We start from the raw sequence: 18,552 nt of genomic DNA, 5'->3' as shown, positions 1-18,552 counted from the left end.
CTGTCCTCTGAGCAGAAAATCCTCTGAGCCCAAAACATGCTATTGGTGTTGCACAGAGAAATTGTGTATAATTTCTCTTGTACACTTGGAGCTGTTCAAATACCAGGAGAAAAAACTTCAGCTGTCTTGATGTTCTGTTATTTTTCCTGGCAGCGTTTCCTGGCTATCAAAGCCTATGGATTCTAGGCTGCATGAATGGTCAGGCCTCACTTGGAATACTGCAGCCATTGCTGGGCACCACAATTCACAAAGGAGGTTGAGAAGCTGGAGCATGTCCAGGGGAGGGCAACCAAAATTGTGTAGGGTCTGGAAACCACCAAATCCTATGAGGAGTGGCCTAGAGAGCTGGATATGTTTAGCCTGGATAAGAGAAGGTTAAGAGGTGATATGATAGCCATGTTTAAATATCTGAAAGGGTGTTATATTGAAGAAGGAGCAAACTTGTTTTCTGTTGCTCCAAAGACTACATGGAGCAATGGATTCAAGCTATAGGAAAAAAAAGATTCCATCTCAACATTAGGAAGAACTTCCTGATGGTGAGACTATTCCACAGTGGAAGATGCTCTGCCTTGGAGGGTGGTGGAGTCTCCTCTTTTGGAGATTTTTAAACAGAGGCTGGATGGTCACCTGTCACAGGGAGTGCTTGGATTGTGTCTTCCAGCATGGCAGAAGGGGGTTGGAGTGGGGCGTCTTCCAACTTTAGAATCATAGGGTTGGAAAAGACCTCAAGGGCCATCAAGTGCAACCTCCTGCCATGCAAGAATACACAATCAAAGCGCCTCCAACAGATGGCCATGGGTTCTATGCTTATAAGAAAACTGTTTTTCAACCAAGGAACAATAATAGAGAATATTATTTCCACCCTTAGCAAAAACTGTTGGGGAAGAGAGCTGAACCATCTGCCTGCCACCCAACCTCAGATGCAGTTTCTTTATGATGGTTCCTCTCTCTTCTGCCTTTCTTTCTGGGATTGCTGTGGTTGGGAGAAGGAAGCAGCTGGGTGTATTCAGCGTAACTTCATCTTTGGTGGTTCTCAGATCAAAACACCCTTGTCAAGTTTCACAATGAAACTTTTAAACTCTGTCAGCAGCAAACTGCATGTGAGCTCTGCTAAACTGCCCCCCACCGAACTAACAGGGGACAGGGGATCCGCTACCTTGGCTCCCATCACAGAAAAGGCTGGGTATAAATCCCAGAAATAAATAAATAAGTTTGCGTTTGCATGCATATGTTAGCTCAGATCCTGGTTTTGGTGCAACAATGTGCTGCTTTTTGTGGTTGCCCTGGAGAATATGCCACACTCATTGAGCTTGAAAGATCTTTGCTCAAGATGTTTTGTCTGTTTCTGTTTATTAGCAGATATTCAACTAAAAATATTCTTTGAAAGAACATATGGATACAAGAAGAGCCCCACAGATGAATGATATCAAGCTCTCTCCCCCTGAATCCAGCATCCTACAAGCCTGAGTCACATCCAGAAAGCCTCTGAGCAGAACCACGAAGACCAATATCCACTCCATGGACCATCTCCACCTCCCAATATTTGAGTGGCTCAGTTTTTAGAGTGTGGGTTTGTTGTTATTGTTGTATGTTGTATGGAGCTGATTTTGAAGTATGCACCACTCTGAATGAGAACTTTACCATACAAGGCTATAAAAGTGGAATTTTAGCAGAATACAGTGTGCCTGCCACATTTATTGGGGTTAGGAGTGCAGGACTCCTGTGAAAGTGGAAAAAATGCAAATAAAGGACACACTGTGTTTTTTCTGCCATAAGATGACCATAGAATTGCACTGGAGGACCTACAAATTCCTAGAGATGTGTTCTCTCGAGGAATCTATAGGTCTTCCAGTGCAAGTTCCAGTAGATGTTGACCATAGTCACACTGGTCACACTGATTTTGAGATGCCTAGAGAGGACATATTGATCAAATCCATGAACAATCAAATCTACAAATGTCAAAGCCACAAATGTGGAGGGCCAACTACAAAAGCATTTTTGGCTGGTACTTATCACACATTGGCCTGTTACAGACAGGCCAAAATAAAGCTGCTTCGAGTCACTTTGGAGGTATGGTATTTCAATGATGCATGCATCCTAAGAGTCCAAAACCCACACCAAAGCCATGCTCCAGTCCTAAGGACTGGAGTGCAGCTTTGGTGTGGATTTTGGACTCTTAGGACTCATGCATCATTGAAATACCATACCTCCAAAGTGACTCGAAGCAGCTTTATTTTGGCCTGTCTGTAACAGGCCATTGTTGTGTCTATCCTGCTGCTGCCTTGCATGCCATGCATGACTATAATGCACCTTTTCATTGACGGGCAAAACCTGTCAATAGACTCTCAATCTTGCTGCTATTCCGTGACTGCCTTTCTTCTTCTACATCCATCCACTTATATGGTCTTCTTTCTCTTTTCCTCTTTTCCTGCTGCCTTTCACTTCACCAAGCACACCTATCCTTTCTAATGGGTCATGCCATTCTTTCGCTCAGGCTGCATCCACAATGCAGACTGTGCATTAGCAGCCTTGGCTCAATACTATGGAATTCTGAAAATTGTAGTTTGCTTTGGCATGAGAACTTTCTGACAGAGAAGGCTAAATGTCTCACAAAACTACAATTCCCAGAAATTCCATAGCATTGAGCCATGGCAGTTAAAGAGGTGTCACACTGGATTATTGCTGCAGTGTGGATGCAACCTGAGTCTCAAAAGTGTTGAAGGCTCCCTTTGCTCTTTCTTTCCAGTTATGCTAAAATAGTTCTTGCTTGCATTTATAGCACAGTGGAAAGAGAGACCCCAGTCCCACTGGAAAGAGAGAAGAAATTAATTCAGCAGCTAGGCATATGCTTGAAATGCCAGTCTGTAGGGTGGGCAGGTGGGTGGGAGAGGCTTTTGCAAAATATCAGTGTCTAATTTTGGCCTTGTTAAATCCTGTTGAGAATATTCCATATGTCTTGGGAAACAGACATATGCTAACCAAGAGGGTTCCCACCCCCATCATTTGAATTTTTTGTGGGGTGGTGAGGGGGTTGGAATCAGAGGTCATTTCTATGAAGATGCCACCCACAGATGCTGGCAAAATGTCAGAAACAAACTTTTCCAGAACATGGCCACATAACCCGAAAAACCCACAAAAAACTATAGCAGCTATTTTGCTTTGCCGTTTCCATTTCCTCCCTCTAATCTGAAATAGAAGTGCTGTTGGAGAAAGAAGAAGGTACCCTGCTTGCAAAAGGACAGCACTCAATAGAAGGACAGTGTAGTGAAACCACTTTCCTTTATGGGCCTGGATCTCCTGCCTGAGAGACAATGTTATGTAGTGGTTTAAGCATTGAACTATAACTCTGGAGACCAGGGTTTGAATCCCTTGCTTGGCCATGGAAATCCACTGGGTGACCTTGGGCAAATAATCCCAGTCTAAGAGTAAGGCAAAGGCAAACTAATTTTACCAAGAAAACTCCATAATAGTTTTGCCATAGGGTCACCATAAGCTGGAAACTTTATTGGAGGCATGTAACAACAAGAGTTTCCTGCCTCACTCTTTTACTTGGTGGCCTTGGGTTCCATTGTTGCAAGAGAGTGCTATAAGAAGTTCTCACTACCTACATTCTAAGCGCTGTGCCTGGTTTTGTAAACCTCAGCCCGATTCCCTGCAAATCAGAACATTGCTAAAATTATATTTTTGGATTGCAATCTTTTGCCCCACAAATGTCTAGAAAACAAGCCTTATGAGGAACAGTTGAAGGAGGGGAGGATATTTAGCCTGGCGAAGATGGAGAGGCAACAAGGCAGAACCATTTGTAAATATCTGAAGGGTGGTTATGTGGAAAAGGGAGCAAGCTTGTGTTTTCTTCTACTCCGGAGAGCAGAATCTGAGCCAATGGATTCAAATTTACAAGAAAGGTGACAGAACAATAAGAGGAAATTCCTGAAGAGTGTCTGAGGGTGGAACAGACTGTTTGGGAAGGTGGTGGATTTAAATGGAAGTTGGATGCTCACCCATCAGGGATGCTTTAACTATAAATTCTTCCCCTGGCAGTGGGTTGAATTAGATGATCTAGAATCATAGAGCTGGAAGAGACCTCAAGGGCCATCAAGTCCAACTCATTCTGCCATGCAGGAATACACTATCTAACACCCCTGACAAATGACCAGCCTCTGTTTAAAAACCTCCAAAGAAGGAGACTCCTCCACCTTTCAAGTCAGCATCTTCCACTGTCGAACAACTCTTACTGCCAGGAGGTTCTTCGTAACATTTAGTTGGAATTTCTTTTTCTGTAGTCTGAATCCATTGTCCCATGTCCTATTCTCTGGAGCAGCAGAAATCAGGCTTGATCCCCACGCTAGTTGCTCAAGTCCTCTCAGTTGTTGGACTTAAATTCCCCGATTTGAATATTAAGCATGGGTGCACTTGCATTTTAGGTAACATCTCTGAGTACCAGAAAAACACAGAAGGACATCTAGTCACTCATAATGTATCATACTTTATTTGAACATGATAGAGTTTATGCGGCACTGCTAACAAGGTTCTCAAATAAGGAACATCTCTTCTTGCATGTAATACAAGAATGACCAAGATCTCTTTTTCTTTTTCCAGCAAGAAGGCAGGAAGGAACTTTAAGGAGACATTGCACTGTTGCTTCCAAGAACCCAGACCATCTTTCCATAACTCTCCACAGGTCAGCCTTGGTCCACCAGAGTGCCATATTGTACACCAATAGTAAGCAAAGTGTTTTCTCCAAATACTGTTTCGGTGGTTCTTGACACCTCCATACTTCATAGATCAGCCTTTTTCTGGCCAAAGGGAGGATGAACTCACCTCCTAGAAGCTCCAGGACGATATCCACACTGTACAATTAGAGCAGTTTGATGCCATGCTAACTCTCATGGCTCCATCCTATGGAAGCCTGTGAGTTCTGGTTTTGCAAGGTACTTTGAATTTTCTAACATTGTTCAGGGGAATAAGTGGACTAAGCAGGAATCCTAAGTCCTTCACCAAAATACAGATTCCAGGACTCCCTAGAATGGAGCCATGGAAGTTAAAGTGTTACCAAAATACAGTGGGCCCTTGGTATCTGCTGGGCTTTGGTTCCAAGACCTTCCCCTGGATACCAAACTCTGTGAATGCTCAAGCCTCATTATATACATTGGCACAGTAAAATAGTGTCCCTTATATAAAATGGCAAAATCAAGGTTTGCTTTTTGGATTTTTTTTAAAAAAAATTTCAAGCTCTGTATGGTTGAATCTATGGATGCAGAATCCATAGATACAGGTGATTGTATTATAACTGTGGAGTGTGAATCCATTGCAACAATGAGAATTTACTTTTTAAAGAAGGGACAGAGTCCTTGAGTGCCGGCATGGTGCAGTGGACTGAGAATTGGACCATGCCTTTGGAGTGGGCTTCCATGGCTGAGAAGAGTTCAAATCTCTGCTCAGCAATGGAAACCCACTGGGTGACCTGGGGCAAGTCACATTCTCTCAGCCCCAAAGGAAAGCAAAGGAAAAACCCCTCTGAAGAAACCTTGCCAAGAAAACCCTGTGATATGGTCACCTGAGCATTGCCATTAGTCAGAAATGACTTCAAGGCACACAACAACAGCAAGAGTCTTCTTGCACTGTTAGCCAAAAATACTGTGCTCATTTTTCAAAACAAAAAGTTAACCACCAGCTTCCTGATTTGTTTTTACCCAGTTGTTGTTACCCATCCATTGTACAAAAATGTCTGGCCCCTCAATTTTAAAAAAAGGAACTTAAATTGTCCATTCTTGAACAAAGGAATTTCAGAGATAACTCTCCCTTCCCAATGACAGTGCTAGCATTTATGGAGAAATTCAGCTCTATTTCTCCTGGTTTGAACAAGGGCAAAAATTTGTAGTTTTAAAAAATTAAAATCTGAAATAATTCTACATGGTCTGAATCCTGTTGGCGGCTTACAGATGTGCAAGTTCTCCTTATGGAACTGGTTCGTCTCTCTCCCACTGCCATTATGGAAAGGCTGAATTCAGTGCAAGGTTGTGGAAGCAGAGCTGCAAGGTTGTGGAAGCTGCATGGATGTACATCACACACTCTGGCATTGGGGTGCATGAATGTTGATGTGTGTGATGCATTGTGCATGGATTTGCATTGTGCATTAATGCACATACTTCTTTGGTTTCACATGTACTGTCTTGACTGGGTTGAACAACATTGCCATTAAACACCAGGATTGTGTGGCACAATTAATGTACTAACTCCACATAGTACAGAAGCTCCCCAATGCAAGACTATATTTGTTATCACGTAACACTGTTTGGTGAATGGCTGCTCAAGGCAATCATCCCTGTCTACATGCATTTTATTTCCCCCTGACAACATTGTTTACTATTCAAGCCTGGATTGCATCAGATAAATAAAGACTCTCTCAGGAGAAATAATACCTTATGCCTCTGAGGAACTGGCCAATATCCACAAGATGTGGTGCCATAATGAATGTGCTAGTCTTCCAGATGTTGTAAGACTCTTCACTGTTTTTGCTGTAGCCTCAGGATTCCACACAGGGAAGCTAGTGGTTAAAATAACAAACACAGACCAACAGAAAAAGACAGCATTGCAGAAAACTTTCCTTTCACGTAGAGGATTCTAATAACAGAACTTAGGAAAAGAGATCTGTGGGCAATCTGATTTTCTTGTACAAGATTTCTAATTCAATCCCTAGCAGTGTCCCCATTGGAAAAGAATTTAAAAATAATTTAACTGAAATGCAAATAAATGCAAGTCTTGCTCCTAAATAGAGTAGATCCATTTAGAGTAGACCCCAGTAGACTAGCCAGCCATTGACCTAATTGGGCCTACCTATTCGATTTCATTGGGCCAGGACTGATGTAGCTGGGCTGCAGCATTCAGCATTGCTCACCATTGTCTGTGCTGACTGGGGCTTATGGAAGTTTCAGTCTAACCACATCTGGTCACAGGATTTCTAGCACCGATTAAGACATGACTAGCAGGCACAACTTGGTTTTTCCCCCCATCATGTGTGCAGGTGGTATGAAGCAGAACTTTTTATTCTTGAAAAACACTGTTGAAAAATAACCCATTGCTGCAATTTGTTACTATGGTAAACATAAGTAATTTGTGATATTATGTGTTGTGTTGCTTATTTAGTTTCCATTACTTTATGCTACTCTTTGATAATCCCCTTAGGACTGATAAGAGACTGGCATAACACTTGGGAAATTTCTCCCCAAAGGCCTCTGAAATGGCCTTTTAAAATTAACTTTTGAGGAGCAACTAGAAGCTATTACTACTCACTGTACCAATAAAGTAATTTTCTCTTCACTTGTTAAGCTTTTTTTTTTTTTTTTAAAGAGCCTTCATTACATCCATGCAAGTTCCAAAGTACAGTTACAGTTAACTATGTTACTTGTAACTATTTACTTCCAAGCATCTCCTAGGAAAGTTCTCTTTCTCTCTGTCTGAGATCCCAGGGAGACCCTGCCAATCAGAGGAGACCATACTGGGCTAATGGACCAGTGGCATCCGTCCATATAAGACAAATTAGTAGGAGAAAAGGAGGTTGCTGGGCAGATAGCAGCAGAAAAGTGGAAGAAGCTGGTGGGTGGAAATCAGAAGATAAAGGTAACTCCTAGAAATCCTTGTGGTATTTTAGTATCTGGATCCAGGGTGATTTCCAAATGTTTTGAGGAGAGTGCAATTACAATAATCACTGCATAAGACTAATGGGAGTCGTAAACCAAAAATATCTGGAGGACTATAGTTGCCCAGATGAGCATGACCCTGGTGGCCACCAATAGCCCTGGCAACACCACTTTCCCCATGTTTCCATGGACTGGCAACTAGCATCCCTTCCACTTAAAGGTTGTAAGGTAGGAAACTGGCCCATCTCCTGAAAGATTTGGGAAGAACTACAAAGCAAGAGTTGCAGAATGCAAAACTGGCATAAGGAAAGTCAAAGAGGTTTGCATCATGGTGCAAAAGATAACCTACTTAAGCAAAGGTACTGAGATGGCCATGAACAGGGGACAAGTTAGTGAAGAAGCATTCTTGCAAAACTCAAAAAGAGCACATGACCACATCCAGTCGACAGCCACACCTTGCTATTTAGTTTCATCTAATGGTCCTTAACAGCTGAGCAAACTCCAGAAATTCTTTTCCTCTATCGGTTCTATGCAATAAGATAATTATATACCTATGAATGAACATACATAGAAAATAGACATTCTGTTCCCTTTTATCCACAGGACAGAGTGTCGATAAAAGAAAGTCTGATCCAGTGGATTAAACCTGCTATAGTTTGTTGGAGGTTGAAACAGGAGAGGTACAATTTTTGGATTTCTTGCTTAAGGACACAAGTTTGGGGATCACTGGAGCATCTCCTGCAATGCGAGATGTCTTGGACATAGCTTCGAGATGGGTAGACAAACCTGGAGTAAAGAAAAGGTTGGGGAAAGTTAATCAGAAACGGATGCTAAAATTCTACATTGGAGCTGCAGACCACAGATTTCTGCATCTGGGGCAAATGGATTGACTGCTCTATTCAGTCTTTGTCTTGAATGTGGCATGTAAAACAGATCTAGGAGTTCTAGAATACCACAAGTTGAATATGGGTCAACAGTGTGATGCAGCATGTAAAAAGTCAATGTAATTCTAGGCTGCAATAAAAGTATAGTGTCTAGATGGAGAGAAATAATAATACCACTTTATTTTGCTTTGGTCAGATGTCACCTGGAATACTGTGTCCAGTTCTGGGCACTACAATTCAAAAAGGATTTCGAGAAGCTGGAGCATGTCCATAGGAGGGCAACCAAAATGGTGAAGTGTCTGGAAACCACCAAGCCCTATGAGGAGTCACAGAAGGAAATGAGTATGTTTAGCTCGGAGAAGAGAAGGTTAAGAGGTGTGTTTAAAAGTTTTGAAGGGATGTCCTATTTAGGATGGAGCAAGCTTGTTTTCTGTTGATCCAGGTACTAGGATCAGGAGCAATAGATGCAAGCTACAGGAAAAGAGATTCCACCTAAATATTAGGAGGACCTTCCTGGCACTAAGAGCTGTTTGATAGTGGAAAGCACTCCCTTGGAGTGTGATGGAATATCCTTCTTTGGAGTATGTTTTAAGCAGGCTGGATGGCCATCTGTTTGGAGGGCTTTGATTCTGTGTTACTGCATGTCAAAATGGGGTTGAACTTGATGGTCCTAGGGGACTCTTCCAACTCTATGATTCTATGTTTCTATGAACATGCTAGTATACAGTGGACCCTTGTTATACGCTGAGGTTTGGTTCCAAGATCCTCCGTGTATAACAAAATCCGTGTATGCTCAATTCCCATTAAATATAATGACATAGCAAAATGGTGTCCCTTATAAAAAATGGAAAATCAAGGTAAATTTATACTTTTTTGGAACATTTTCAAACCGTGTATGCTTAAATCCATGTATAAGAAGGGCCGACTGTACTTTCAAACTAAGGCCCGATACAAATGGGCATCAAGCGCTGTCCTGGGGCTGAAATTAGGGCTTGGGAGCGCAGAGCAATTGCACGCTCCTGAGCCCTACCACACCATCATGGCATGCCCCCATTTACATGGGGGCCGCCATGATGATGTATATGTGCTGGAGTGTCCAAATGGTGCCGCACTGCGCAGACATCATCAGCACACATGAGGGCACCAATGGCACCACACGTGCGCCCTAAAAAGAACCCGCTGGGAGGTTTTTAGGGTTCCTGGAGGCTGAGGTGTTTGGTTGCTGCAGCCTCCATATGAGGCAGAAAGGGGCGGCATCTTGGCACTCCTTTCTGCCTGTCTGTTCAAGACAGTGGCTAGGATGCAGTGGCGTCACTAGGTTTGGTGTCACCCAGTGCGGTAATCCATGGTGTCACCCCCTCCATTGACCTTCTCTTATACCACACCATAAATAATCCTTAGTCATGTTTTTGTACTAATGTTACTCATAAATTGTATTTCTCACATATCATTGAATTTAAACATGACTATCATATCTCCTCTTAAACCTTCTCTTCTCCAGGCTAAACATACAAAGCTCTCTAAGTTGCTCCCCATAAGGCCAGGTTTTCCCTTTGGAGAACGGGGAAGAAAAAGCTGGATTGTCTCGATCCGGATATGGATTGCAGCAACATGGGCTGAAAGCCAGCTTGGGTCATTTAAATCTATCCAGCCCTTTTGTTGATTTGGTCTTACCCACATCTGCTAACCTCTGGAGTTGTTCAGACGGTTTGCTCCAATCCGGTCTAGAGGGATTCCAAACCTTCGTTTGGGAACTTCCACAACTTTCCTGCAGGTTGGAAAAATTAAGATAGCTGAGTGGAGGCTCTTCAAAGGAGTGTACTTTGATCTCAATCTCAGTCTTGTCTGGGAAGCTGCCTTTCCTTTTATGCACTATTTGCCATAAATGGCCTGTGAGAATTTGTCCTTGATGCCATGACGCAAAAGCCCAGATCCCATATTGTGCTTAATTAGTCTAAATCCATATGCACATATTTACACAATGGTTGTGCCACACTATCATTCTGCTGAATATCTACATTGTGCAAGGGATGATATATTTGGCAAAGGGCATCGTCTTGTTTCCGTGTGCAACAGGAGATCCTGCAATTGCATAGAATCAAGTAAGATGTTGATTTTTGTTGCTATGTGTCTTCAGGCCGTTTCCAACGTACGGTGACCAGTTTGAGATTTATTCTACATGAAAACTGCTCAGAAAACGCTATACAGGCAACTTGTTTTCTGTGCAGAAATGTTCTTTTGTCCTTATGAAATCCTGTTTCTATGCTGGAAAGTTGTTTCCTGTGGAGAAAATCCAGTTTGTGAATGTGTGTGTGAGCAAAAAAGAGGCACGTTCAATTTTTGCAAAAAATAAATCCAAAATGGCAGATAGCATTTGAAAACTGAGCCCTTTTCAAAGGCTTTCTCACAGCAATGCTATCATCATCATCATCATCATCATCATCATCATCATCATCATCATCGTCGTCGTTTATATCTTTATATAATGGGCTTGCAAATGGATTACTTGTGGTGCTACCACTTAGAAGACAGGGCAGATCTTTTTTTTTTTGTTAACTGATTTTTATTTATAGTTTTTGTGGGTGTTTCTGACTATGTGGCATGTTCTGAAAGCATTTATTCCTGATGATGAAATGTCACATATAACATTTCATGTACAGAACATGTACAGAACACAGCCACATAGCCCCCCATCCCCACCCCCACCCCCTCAAAAAAAACCATGGATGCCGGCCTCAAAAGCTTTTGACCTCATATTGATTTTTATTTATTTTCTTCATTTTTAAAAAAGTGGTAAAGAAAACTGTTGAAGAAATGGTGAAGGAAAAGGTGAATGGTTACAAACTGAAGGCTGTGTCATTTATCCAAGTCTGTGAACACAAAGTATTTGCAATAGAACTGGGGAAATGCATTTGAGGTGCTCTTGCAGTGTTATTCCCATTATGCCTCTTGGTTTGGTTCTCAGGACCATTAAAAAAAAATCAGAGCATGAAGCTGAATATTAGAGAAGTTTTGGATCAGAAAACAGAGCTGAGGAAATCACATATATAGAGAGACGGAACTCAGAGGGATGCTTTTCACAGGGTACGTCTGCCCTCTTGTGCCCACCTGTAGCCACAGCAACTTACAATTGAACAGATGGGCATCCTTGTAGTGAGGGGATCTTGTAGCACCTTTGGGACTAACTGTGGGAAAGAAGTTGTAGCACAAGCTTTCATAGACTAGGGTTGCATCTGCACTGCAGAAATAATTCAGTTTGACACCACTTTAACTGTCATGGCTCAATGATATGGAATTCTTGGAACTGTAGTTTTGTGAGATATTTAGCCTTCTTTGTCAGACAGCTTTGGTGCCACGAGAAACTGTAGTTCACAGAATTCCATAGTATTGAGCCATGGCAGTTAAAGTGGTACCAAACTGGATTATTTCTGCAGTGCAGATGCAGCCTATGTCTATTTCCTTATTGCAAATAAAAACAATATAGCTAAAACAGTATGAAATACAAAATTTTAAAAGCATTAAACAATAGTTTACTTTAAAACATTAACTCAGAACACTTTAAAAAACACTGAAGCTTCTTACATATTAAAAACCACCATGCGCATTGTGCTACTCCAGCAAGTTAAAAGCTGAGGGCCTGATTCAAGAGGAAGGTGTTTGCTGGTCGGTGAAAACAGAGCAGAGAGGGGGCCAACCGGGCCTACTTTGGCAAGAGGTTATTTTAAATTGTGAGCTACTTTCAGTCCCCATTTTGGGAGAAAAGCTGGATATAAATAAATATGACAACGATGACAACAATGATAATGAGGCTGTGTTCCATAACCTGGGAGCAACCACCAAGAAAGCCCTGTCTCCCATGACCTCACCAAATATGCTTGCAGGGACTCAAAGAAAGCACCTTAAATCTCAGGTAGATGTGTACAAGGAGATATGGTCTTTCAGACAGCTGAAAGCATCCAATGCTGTGAAAGTGATATTATTCTCATCCCTGATAGATTTAATGGGTCTAATTGGTGCTATCAATAGGAAGGAGGCCAATGTGAGGCTAGTTAAGAGCTAGAAATGAGTCACTTGACCAAGACCATTTCTGGCTGAATGGGGAATCTGCAGAGCCTGCCAGCCACCGTACCCCAATCCAGCTCTAGCCTTCACCCCTGGTCTTGCCAGTAGCACCAAAAGGGATCTGCGTAAATCTGAAACACCTATCCATTCTGCATCTCCCACCTCGGCTTGCTCTTCAGGTCCACTGAACCAGCTGACAGCCTGTCCAGAGGGGCACCGAACCCCGAGAAACTCCTCTTCTTCTTGGTCTCGATGACATCATTTTCAAGGGACACCAACTCATCCAAGAGCAGGAGTTTTGCAGCCAGGTCTGCAGCCGACTTCTCTTCACTGGAGGGGGAAGGATGTCCCATGCCCAGTGTCAGGGAAGAGTCAAGATGCTGCTGGAAAAGGAGAAGAGAGATGATGGAAGGGTGCTGGACTTCTAACCTGTTCCACTTTGGACAACCAAGGATGGCCAGCAGGCATAAGAGCTGAATGCAGAAGGTCGTGACCACATCTCCATTCAGAATAAGGGTAGGAAAGTGCAGCCATTGGAACCCAATCCTATTCCCCATCAAACACCAGTCCCTCTTGCCAGTTGCCTGAATATTGTGCCTTAGTCCCTCAATCACACCCTAATCCAGAATGAAAAATTATGTGGTGCAGAATGTGTGGTGTGTTTCTGCTAATGCACAACTCCCCCAGTTGGTGATTAGTGGAAACGGGGGGGGGGGGGGGAATTACAAACCTGGCCACAGGGGGAGCTTTCAAACAAGGAAGCCTTCGCACTGGGAAAAACCTCCATGCTGTGATTTCAGCCTGCTGGAAATGATTGCATTTTCCACAAAGGTCCCCTCTCCACAGGTCACTAAAATGAGTACCCAGCTTGTTGGGGGGAAATTGTAAATCACTATTGTATGCCATGATTCCAAGCTCCCCACTTACCTCTTGCTGTGCCCGAAATGCTATGGCAGATTGCCACTGCAACAAGGTGACAGCCAGAACCAAATAGCCTCCCACTCGCCGGCACAGTACCATCTGAAAGGAAAACAGTTTGTGATAGAAACATACAGGGATAAAGAGGAGAATTCAAAATAGAATACATGAGATGTGTTGTGCCTTGAAGAAGTATTTGCTCCTTTTGACTTTTCCCCATTTTGTTTATGTTGCCACCTGGAAATGAATTGCATACACTCCAACCATCCCCTTTTGGCAGGGATGGTCCCAAATAATCCTCTTCCCTTCTACTTTTCCAGCTGCTTTTAAAATGTCCTGGTTTCTCTCCGTCAGGATCTGAGTTCCTGTCATGCTTACTATTCAATTATATTGTACCTTTGTTTTGTAATATGGGATGATGGGTTATGTCATATCTTTGATCTTTCAGGTTGGAGGGGATGTTGATTTTTCTTGAGTTGGGTAACATTGTCATGCTGTGAACAACTGTAGTTTTCTTGAATAAAGCTTTCTGTTATTGCACTGAAGCTTGGATTTCTGAACTAAGGTCAGCTAGTACATGGTACTCATCATCCCTTCCACCCAGAACAACCAAAAGCACCCCTTTTGTTCCTAGCGTTCTTCAGATGCTGCAGACTGAGTTCAATGTACAAAGGTAGTTTGCATTCAAATAACTCAACAAGAGGGAAAGGAAAGAATGGAGCAGAATCACAGTAGGATCAGGCCAAAGCAAATTGCTGCAGCTTCTCCTAGGTTGTCTGGTCCTCCTCATTCATAACTTTCATCATCTTGACCACACTCTGAAGTTGCTTGGTTTCAATTTCCCAGTTTTCATCAGTAAAATCTTGGAAGGTATGGAACTGGGATTTAATTGTCATTGACTTCACCTGATCAGCACAAGTTCCTCAACACTGTGAAGCTGCAAGATCCCTTTACTATGGCACAGAAGTCACAGAAACAAACAAAAGTCAGAGGAAAAATAATACTTCTACAAGGCAGCTCCACTTGCCCAAAATATCCCTAGCTAAAGATACATATTTGTGCATAGGTAGAACAAGAATACCCTCCAAACAAGGATTGATGGTTTATTCTTCCAGCCTCAATATATCTTTTTGCCATAGTCAGGGCAGGCAGGATCTGATCATGCTGAATATCAGTTAAATTCCCCAAGTCACAAGAATAAAATTCAAAAGTACACAAGGCTCTACAGATGTAAAAGAGTTTTTTTTAACACAAAATAACTGTGTTGCAATGCATCCAGTTCCAAAGAAGCCGCACTTGACATGTTCACACTTTGGCTGCTACGAAGACATGTCATTTGCATCACATTCAACTGAAAGTGACAAATTGCCCTCTCCACTATTGATCTGAAAAAAGTATTTGATACTTGTGAGCTGACCAAAGCCCAAAATCTACCAAATCACCCTGAACAAACTATTTTATTTGATGTTGGATCTAAACAGGGTCAGGACTGGTTAGTACTTGGATTAGAGAATCCTTGGTTGGAATCCCAGGAGTCTCCCCATACAATTATAGAAACCAAGGGCCTCCTAGTCCAAGCCATTCCCAGCACAGAAATGCATCTTGGCCTCTCTGGGGAGGCGGTTCCAGAGTCTGGGAGAAGCAACCACTGAGAAGGCCCTCTCTCCCTTCAAGGTGAACAGATGTCATAACCACAAAAGAGGAAAAGGTACCATAAAATGTAGGACATTCAATAAAAATGTAGGACATTACCAAATAAAAGCTAAGAACAGTAATCTAAATATACATTCATTTCACATGGTTTATTTACACCAGCATTACATATATTGCAGTATTTTTCTCTTTCTGCTGCCTTCAAGTGTTAGAATTGTCCAAGCCATTGTGTATCACCGTGTATGGATGTTAGAGGTGGACAGTGAACAAAGCAGATAAGAAGAAAAATCAACTCATTTGAGATGTTGTGCTGGCGAAGAGTGCTGAAGAAACTGTGGATGGCCGAAAAGACAAATAAATGGGTCATGGAACAGATCAAGCCTGAACACTCCCTGGGAGCCAAAATGACTGAACTGAGGCTGCTATACTTTGGCCACAACATGAGAAGGCACGACTCACTGGAAAAAACAATAATGTTAGGAAAGGTGGAGGGAAGTACATAGAGAAGAAGACTGCATGCTAGATGGATGGACTCTATTAAGGAGGTCATAGGTATGAAGTTGCAGGAACTAAGCAGAGCAGTGGAGGATAGGAGATGGCTCATCCATAGGGTCGCCATGAGCTGAGGCTGACTCAAAGAGAGCTAACAGCAGCAAGAACAAGCTGGAAAAGAGTGCTGAGAATACCATGGTCAAACAAAGACAAACAAATGGATTCTACAAAATATCAAGACTGAACTCTCCCTGGAAGCCAAGATGAACTGAAGCTACTGTATTTGGCCACATCATGAGAATCAATGAATCTCTGGAAAATACAATAATGCTAGGAAAGGTAGAAAACAGTAGAAAGAGAGGACGACTGCAGACCTGATGGATAGACTTAATCAAGGAGGCCACGGATTTGAGTCTGTAGCACCAGAGCACATCATTTGAGGATAGCGGGCTTAGAGACATCTAATTCATGGGAACGCCATGAGTCGAGGTTAACTTAAGAGCATTTAGCAACAACATGAAGCACCAAACTGAGAACTCAGGGGGTGTGAATTCATCCTTGGTTCAAATGGAAATGGCTCAAAGTCAGAGAATGCCACCGGAGGCTATAACTCACCACCAGCCATGCTGAAGTCTGTTGTCTGCCAAAGCAGCAGAAGAAATACTGCATCAACAGACTCGCTTGATTAATGAGGTTTGATTCTGCCATTATTCACTCAAGCTCAGATTGAAATCTGTCAGGTCCCTGAGTTCACCAGGATGGAAGAAAGAAGAAACAAGACCCATGGAGCCTGGGAGGAGGATTTAAGGGTTGCACACAGCAGTCTATGCTGGGAAATAGAAGCCAAGATCCTACACCATGTTTGCATGGCATACATCTACATTCACATAGTTACACAGAGGCTGGGCTACACCATCCATCTGCTGAACGCTAGTGTTGGGCAACTGCTGATGTCTCTGCTCACGTGCATCACCTTCTGGTTCCCTTGTGCAATGGGAAACAACACACAAGGGTTGTTCCTGCAATCTCAGAGAAGAAAGCAGGACATTGAAGGCACTGAGGAGGAATAGTTAGACACCATCTATATGAGCCTGTCCAAACTTTAAGATCTTCAAAGGAAGGCTTCTTTTGGTCCCACCATGATTATAGGCATGTCTGGTCAGGACACAGGGCCTTCTTGGTGGCTGCTCCTAAGTTTTTGGAATTTCCTTCCCTGAGAGATCTGGTTAATCCTTTCCCTGCTGTCTTTCCATCTACCTTAAAATACCTTTTTATTTAGGGTGGCATTTGGTTTTTAAAATGCTGAATGTTTTAATGAGGTGTGTTGATATTATATTATGTCTGAAGTGTGTTTTGAACATGTGCTTATTTGTGTTTTGACTCCCCTATTAATAGTTTTGATGTTGCTGTGTGCCTTTCAGTTGTTTCTGATTTATGGTGTTTTGTATGTGTGCGCGCGTGTTTTCTTTGCATGTTTTGTTCAGAAGAGCTTTGCCATTGTACTCCCCTGAGGCTCAGAGAGTGTGACTTGCTCAAGGTCTCCCAGTGGGTTTCATGGTTGAGTGGGGAATCTACGATGGCAGAAGACAGAAGGCTGCAGTCCCTCGTGGCATTCCTGAACCTTGAACTTAAAATTCAATATAATCATTATTTTAAAAGTCAGCCATAGTGTTAATTGGTCATCCTGCTTCTCTTCTGTTGCATTTGAAAGGATGCACTTTGCTGCTCAGGCAAGCTGAGAGCTCTTTTGGGTAAAAAACCTCCAACATTGAACTGAAGGGATACCAATGGTCATTTAGACCAGTCCTATGTCACCAGTGCTGGAAATACAAAATTAAAGCCCTTCTGATGGGGGGCTATCAGGAGGGGTGAAAGGGGGTCGATTGGGAGCTGCTTTTCTTTAAAAAGCTCTGAAAAATGAGAGTCCACTGTCTTCTAAATAGTCTGTTCCACTGCAGAATAGCTCTTTCAGGGAGTTCTTTCTATTCTTTGGTTTGGATTTTATTTCTTGCAGTTTTGAATCCATTGGTTTGGGTTCCTCTAGAACAGCAAAAAGGAAACTCGCTCCATCTTTTGCAATACAGCCCCTTGGATATTTAAAGATGGGTATGTCATAGCTAAGCAGCATCAGCCCTGGTTAGTACTTTGATGGGGGACTGCCAAGGAATACCAGGTGCTGGAGGCTATATTTCGGAGGAAGAAATTGACTAAATCTCCTCTGAGGATTCTTCACCTAAGAAAATCCTATAAAATCCATGGGGTTTCCATATGTTTATAGGTAATTTGAAGGTACACACACACACACACATCATATCCAGACTCACTGTGTTTTGGACATTGGACTATAACACTGAAGCCCAGGGTTTGAATTCCTGCTTGTCCATGGGTGACCTTGAGCAAGCCACAGTCTCTCAGCCTCAGAGGAAAGCAAAGCCAAACACTCTGTGAACAAATCCTGCAGGTTTATTTTATTTATTTATTTCATTTGTGTGCTGCCTTCTCCCAGAAGGGACCCAAGATGCTTCAAAGATAAAAACATTAAAAAAGCATTATAGTAAAATTTTAAACAGCCAAAACAATCTAAATTGCATTACATTACATTAAAATATGCAAAATTTAAAAGGCACGACTAAAACACAGGTTTGCATTAGGGTTACCATAAGCAGAAATGACTTGAAGGCATACAGCAACAACGACAACAGCAATGCCATATCCCTTTGCATTTTCCCTCTCCAGGCTAAATATACCTAATTTCCTTTCCTTTCACTCTTTTATTCTCTAGATGTTTACTACCTCTTTTGCCCTCCTCTGGACACTTTCCAGCTTGCCAATTTCCTTTTTAAATTGTGGTGCCCTGAACTGACACTGAGATCTGTTCAAAGCAGAATAAAACAATACGATTA

The 18,552-nt window shown here is 42.4% G+C and overlaps 1 protein-coding gene across 1 annotated transcript in view; it reads right to left on the bottom strand.

The window, feature by feature from the left end:
• Positions 1–10,207: 10,207 nt before the first annotated feature.
• Positions 10,208–18,552, bottom strand: part of OSTN (osteocrin) — a 34,761-nt gene continuing 26,416 nt past the window's right edge. The window contains exons 3-5 of the mRNA XM_089513257.1: positions 13,514–13,606; positions 12,749–12,969; positions 10,208–10,292 (exon numbers count right to left, since the gene is read on the bottom strand). Coding sequence (XP_089369383.1) covers positions 10,208–10,292; positions 12,749–12,969; positions 13,514–13,606 — 399 coding nt within the window. The remainder of the gene's footprint in view (positions 10,293–12,748; positions 12,970–13,513; positions 13,607–18,552) is intronic.

This window comes from Sceloporus occidentalis, unplaced genomic scaffold, assembly GCF_023333645.1.
Source record: "Sceloporus occidentalis isolate IW3139 unplaced genomic scaffold, rSceOcc1.0.p SCAF_2, whole genome shotgun sequence".
Lineage (NCBI taxonomy): Eukaryota > Metazoa > Chordata > Lepidosauria > Squamata > Phrynosomatidae > Sceloporus > Sceloporus occidentalis.
The sequence above is the reverse complement of the archived record's forward strand: the minus strand, read 5'-3'. Positions and strand labels throughout refer to the sequence as shown.